The following is a 6596-nucleotide window of genomic DNA, read 5'->3' as shown; positions in this document are numbered from 1 at the left end:
GCATCTGCATTTGTTCTGTGGGGGTTTGAGGAGGAGGATGTGGGCTGATGAAGAATCAAAGTGGGTCAATGACGATGCATCTCACTGTGGCTCGCTGTCTCAGGTCTAAGCCGGGTTAATTTAGCTCTTATCCTGGCTCTCTTGCTGGTCTGGCTGGGTGATCTGTCTCAAAATCCGCTGCACTAATCGAGTCCCTGCTCTTCCTTTTCCCACCTTAATGAGTGTATTTCTGTCATCTATCATGTAGATATACCTGCTGTATTTCACCATCTGACTAATGTAAGCTAGCTTTATATCATGTAGGCAGCTTTCACAGGGTTCTGTCTTCTTCTTTCTTTTTTCAAAATGTCAGATGGAAACATTAAAACATCAGCTAGAAACTTCTCAGCTGACTCAGGTTGAGTTAGCATTAGCATTAGCTTACATCAACCAGCTACACTTACTGAAACCTGCTGGTGAGTCATTATTTTAGCGACAAAATCCACCGTTGTCAGCTGGAAATGAGAATCTGCTCTTGTTTACGTCTCTAAGAATTCAGAGACCTTGTGTTTCAACAATTACTCCAGATTTCAATGTTAAATCTGCCGCCATTATCACTGTAAACTAGCGAAGAGTCAATTACATCACCAATGAATATTATGTTAGAAAATACGACATTTGCGCAGTTTAAAGCGATTTCTGGTATAAACCACGCCCACTTTCATCTTTCTATCTGAATACAGATACAGAGACAGAGACGTATGACCACCTCTTTTTGTCCGTGTCAGTCTGGTTCACTCGCTCTGTCCCCCGTCACAGTTTGGGGTCGGGCAGCGTTCGTTCTTCAGTAAACAGCTGGTCGGCAGCCAGGACTCTCAGACGCTGCTTTCATTCGACACATTTACAGCTCACTCCCAGCAGATTTACACAGTCACATGAATCTGAAAGATGCTTATAAAACTTATCAAGGAGAGAATTCAAATCCCCTGAAGATGTAAAAGTGATGGTAACAACCTCGCCGCCCTGTTGAGACGCATGAATCACAAAGAACTGAAGGTAAAATAAACTGCAGCTCCACTGATTTTTATTTGACCCTGAAACAAGTTGAAGACTCTTTGTCTGAAGATGTTTTTTATTATCGTCCTCATTCATCTTTCAGATCCCAGAACAAGTAAAACATCATCTGGTCTGTTGTTAACAGATGCATTGTATTTATGTTTTATAGTAAACTAATTAGTGACACACAAAAAACACCATATAATACAAATATTTGTTTATATTTTCACAAATTAGCGCCATTAAAAGTAACAAAATTAACTATTAGTGGCTCCTGTTTGCACTGTATCCTGCTTACCATGTTTATTATGTCCACAAAATGAAACATGAACATATATTCATATGCTGTGGGAATATCCAGAGGTTAGTCATTTCTGGAAGCAAGTATCAAGAATCTTATCCAGTGTAATGGATGTAGTTATATCATGTCTTCCAAATGTTATTCTATTGAATGATGACTCTATTCTTGCTTTATCTAAACATAAAAAAAACCCTTTGTTCTGTGGACTAACAGCAGCAAAAGAAATGTCTGTAATGAGATGGAAATATCCCCATGATTTAAATATACATCAGTGGCTTCTGTCTTTTTGTAACAAACTCTCTGTTGAAGTGTCAAGAGGAAGAACACGAGGTGTGAAGACCCAGAACACACATGATATCTTCCTTACAATGAAAAAAGTTAAATGACAATTATAGAGCGTACAGATAAAGTATATTGATTATGAATGTGAACACCATGTACATGAGATATATGCCAAACTGAATGAGTACATGTGAATATATTCCCTTTTTTCCCCTATTTTTTTCTTATTTCTCTCTGATATTATATTATATAAATATAACCTCCAAAGTGAAAGAAGAAAAAACAATAAAAACTTGGTCACAAAAAGTGACTTTTATTTTGAAAGAAGCATCAATATTTTCAGGTATTTTTGACACAGAATCTCAGCTATGTACAAAGAAATAATGAATGATCTTCTTATTGATTATGATCATGATAATTACAGCTTTATACAACATCATAGTCCCTCATTTGTTGTTCCTCATTTGATTTGAATAACAATAAAAATAACATTTGGTCTGACAAACAAATAAATGTAAAATGTAATTAAAGAAGTGTCCAGAAGAAAAATATTTACAATAAATGAAGGTCTGGTGCTGCAATGGAAGAGAAACAAGAAGACACAACTACATCAATACAAATATTAAACACACATATAGAGAACAGAGATGTTTACAACAGATGAGAAGATGTCAAAGTACCGCCCACAATGTTTGATTGACAGCTGATCTCTGTGCAGTGAAGAAATGTCACAACAATCAGCTCTCAGATGAAAACAAAACTATTTGAAGAAATGAACCATAAAACTTTACCCACAATCCCTTAAATGACTTCTGTCTATTTCAGTTTACAGAACTCAGCAGTGGATCTAAAAAGCCAATGAACACAAAGTCCAGCATAGAGAGGCTGAGTGAATGTGGTCTGGACTCTGTGGAGGAGAGTCATGGTTTCAGAGACGCTATAGAAGGACAGAATACCTGCACTGTGATCCAGGTACACTCCAACTCTGGAGGACCGAGGACCTGAGACGGGAGTTTGGACATTGTTGTGATGAAAATTATAACTGAATGCGTGACATCTTAACATCCAAGATTTGTCATTGTATCCAAATCTACATTCATCTGAGTCTCCTGCTCTCCTGATATTCTTGTATGTGACTGCAACATCAACTTCTCTCCCTCTCCTCTCCACCTCCCAGTAACAACGTCCAGTCAGACTCTCTGTACTCAGGACCTGAAAACACCCAGTGAATCTGTCTGGGTGACTAGAATAAGACTGTTGTTGTATCATTCCTGTTGCTTTTCTGTTCTCCTCAGATAATACCAGATGTGTGTTTGCTGTGTTTGGATCCAGTGTGATTTCAGTTGAATATTTTAAGAACTCAGCTCTGGTCTTGGGTTCTGGTTGTGGCAGTAAAACATCCACTTCAGTCACTGTCAGTGAGATGTTTGTCCATTTCTCACTCAGAACGTCCTGTAGTTTGTCTCTGAGCTCTGACACAGCAGCTGTCACGTCCTCAAAGTACCTCAGAGGACGGATATTGATGCTGGATGAGTCTGTAGATTCACTGAGTGCTGACAGTGAGGAGTAGTTGTGTAGAAACTGGTTGTGATCCTCTGTGTGTGAGAGCTGTTCCAGCTCGGCGTCTTTCCTCTTCAGCTCAGTGATCTCCTGCTCCAGCTTCTCCTGAAGCTCTTGGACTCGACTCACTTCAGTTTCCTGCTGGGATCTGACCTGCTGCTTCACATCAGAGCGTCTTTTCTCCATGAGACGGATCAGCTCAGTGAAGATCTTCTCACTGTCCTCCACTGCTTTATCAGCAGAGCCATTGATAGCCTCCACCTCCTGTTGAAGCACCTTCACATCTTTCTCTCTGTCCTGGATTTTCTGCTGGATGTTTTGTCGACTCACCTTGAGCTCTCTCTGCCTCTCAGTCCTTTCTGCTGCAGCTGACACTGTGTCGTGGCCTTTATGTTCATCCATGGAGCAGAGATAACAGATACACTGCTGATCAGTACGACAGAAAATCTTCATCACCTCATTATGAAGAGAGCAGATGTTCTCCTGGAGGTTCTTGGAGGGCTCCACCAGCTTGTGTTTTTTAAATGTAGGAGATTCATAATGAAGCTGCAGGTGTTTCTCACAGTAAGAAGCGAGGCAGACCAGACAGGACTTGAGGGCTTTCTGTTTTCTCCCAGTGCAGACATCACAGGCCACATCTTCAGGTCCAGCATAGTAGTGATCAGCAGGAGCAGCTTGGAGTCCAGTCTTCTTCAGTTCCTCCACTAAAGCTGCTAACATGGTGTTTTTCAGCAGGACAGGCCTCGGTATGAAGGTCTGCCTACACTGAGGGCAGCTGTGGATTTTCTTCTTATCCTCTTCATCCCAGTGGCTTTTAATACAGTTCATGCAGTAGCTGTGTCCACAGGGAGTGGTCACCGGATCCTTCAGTAGATCCAGACAGATGGAACAAGAGAAGGTTTCCCGGTCCAGCTGAACTCCTTTCTGCGCCATTTCACCTCTCAGTAACAACGACTGTCTGAGTTTCACTTCCTTATAACTGAAACCAGTCTGAGCTCTGATCTAAACAAGCTGTGTCTCTGCAGTGAATGTGGCCTGTCAGCTGCTGCACGTCACCACATGTTGGTTCCACCCATCTTCAAACTGTAGATCTGAAGGGGAGGGAACAAGGAAATACATGTGCAGAGTGGAGCTCACTGTGTTTGAGAGCAGGAGGAGGAGGGAGGGCTTATCAAGCTCTGATTCATTCCAGGAGGAGGAGCAGCACTGAGCATCTGAACTTTGTCTCCTCACTTTAAACCTGAATGAAGACAGAGGTTCCTGCAACAAATCCTGCTCTTCTCTTTTGATTTCTTACAGCCTATAAGAGGATTTCCTGTCATCATGAGATTGAAAGTGAAGAAACAGCTGCTGGACAGTCAGTTAGTCAGTGATGACCTTTAAAAAGCCTGATATTATTGAAGTAGTGTTTAGTATAATATCTGCATTTTTCATGACTTTTTTCTGTTTATTTTTGATTGAGTTTAGTTCCAGTCAGTTTCCAGAGTGGGTTTGATCATTTCATTTCAGTTAAAATTAAGTAAAGCAACTTAATTTTATCAAGTTGTGTTAACTTATCATGTGTTTCAGCTGAACATGCATTATTTGAGTAAGCAGTACTTCTTGAACAATGCGAGCACTTAATATATTTAAGTGAAGTCAAATTCAATCGTGCAGTTAGAACTCAAAAACTGTGAGTAAGATGAACTTAATCAAAGTAAGTAAGCACAACTGAAGTTTAAATAAAATGCACTTGATATACCTTAGTGTAGTCAACTTCAAAATAAAACTCACAAAATGTGCTGCATTTAAAAAAAAAATAGATTTATTTATTGTTTTTCAGAAAGTTCAGAATATTTGTGCACAACATGCAAAATATTAACATTGTTTACGTAACACTTTTAACACAATAAGATGAGTGAATAAAGGCTGAACATGCTGTTCATTCTGAATCTTTTTGAGTCGATTCACATTCATTCACATTCAGAGTAGAAAGAGACCACCGAGGGTCAAGATTGTGTCTGAATGATGTAGAGGAAACATAAAAACCTGGAAGGAACCTGAGTGAAGTTTTCTGCTGTGTCAGAAACCTGCAGTCCAAAATAAAGAACACAAAACAACAAATTTAGGTCGGATGTTACGACCCACAGTTATAAATTATTGGCCAATGGTACGTTGCACAATTTATGACATCAGAGCTCAGCTTCAGTTCTCAGGCTTCAGACAAAATGACATTGTTCTTTAGACTAAAGAGGCTTCAGGACTCAGAACAAAAAAAACGCCTCAGCAAAAAGAGACCTCAAACAAAATGATTTCTAAATAGATGACATCACAACTTAAGACCAAGAGGCCTCGAGCCAAACGTCATTTGTTTGCAAAGTTTTTTTTTAATGACCTGAAAGCTTTTAGTCCGAGGTATACTGCTGTTTTTATCCTGAAAACTGAGAAGTCAAGCTGAGGTCTGATGATGTCCTAAAATGTCCACCATACCGTGGTCATATTGTCATTCTGAATGACTGTACTTACTGAGACGCTGAGGAAGAAGTGACTGGGATCATCTCCAAGATACAGGTTCAGAGGTGTGTGTTGTGCTCATGTCTTGGATATAAAGGGAAAGATGACAAAAGAGAGCACGAATCACAATCACAAACCGTTAGTAGGTTTTCACTTACGAGGAATTTGTTGTGGCATGTCGGTGCATACAAACAAAATACTAGAAATATAAATAAAGATTAAGGCAAGTACTGTCGGTAAAAACAGCAAAAATAGAAAAGTAAAAGAGCATACACAATAAAACATGAGAAAAAACCAAAGTGGCTAAAATGTACAATATAGAAGAAGAACAATATTTAGAAATGTTACTGATATTTACAGAGGTGGATAGTAGAAGGAGCTGTGCAGTTTTATGTGGGAGTGCAAAAGGTTTGATGTTGAACGTGGAAGTTGGCAGTATACAAGGATACTGCAATGTGCAAAATAGAGAAACTAGAGAACGAGGTGAATGTGACGTATAAGAGGGAGGGGAGGGTGGGGTCGTGTCAGTCGGGGTCGTGAGCAACGTTAAAGAGGGCAGCTGCAGAAGGAAAGAAACTGTTCTGTTCCAAATGTCCGGAAATGACTTGAAATACTTGGACTTTAATGTCACAAGAGATATGCAGAGCCTTTATCAGAGAAATGTTTGTCTTCTATTTGAGAGAGTTAAATCAGATCTGAAGAAATGGAAAACACTTAACCTGTCCAGGAAAAGTCAACTGTATTAAAATGAACGTGCTCCTCAAATTCATATTTCTGTTTCAATGTATCCTCCTTTATCTTCCTAAATCCTTCTTCAAATCTATTGATAAAGCTTTCATTTCATTCATATGGAACAGTAAGAACCCCAGAAAACCATTAGAACCGATACAGAGACACAAATTACAGGGTGGCTTGGCTCTGCCAA

General features: G+C 39.6%; 1 protein-coding gene across 1 annotated transcript; it reads right to left on the bottom strand.

The window, feature by feature from the left end:
• Positions 1 to 1694: 1694 nt before the first annotated feature.
• Positions 1695 to 4584, bottom strand: LOC146322073 (tripartite motif-containing protein 16-like). Its single transcript, XM_084727419.1, has one exon. It carries the CDS (start codon positions 4109 to 4111, stop codon positions 2435 to 2437), a length of 1677 nt encoding a protein of 558 aa, XP_084583545.1. The 5' UTR covers positions 4112 to 4584; the 3' UTR covers positions 1695 to 2434.
• Between the last annotated feature and the right edge of the window lie 2012 nt (positions 4585 to 6596).

This window comes from Lutjanus erythropterus, chromosome 9 (genome assembly GCF_056507025.1).
Source record: "Lutjanus erythropterus isolate fLutEry1 chromosome 9, fLutEry1.hap2, whole genome shotgun sequence".
NCBI classification, from domain to species: domain Eukaryota; kingdom Metazoa; phylum Chordata; class Actinopteri; order Lutjaniformes; family Lutjanidae; genus Lutjanus; species Lutjanus erythropterus.
Note: the sequence above shows the minus strand (reverse complement) of the source record. Positions and strands in the feature narration are given on the sequence as shown.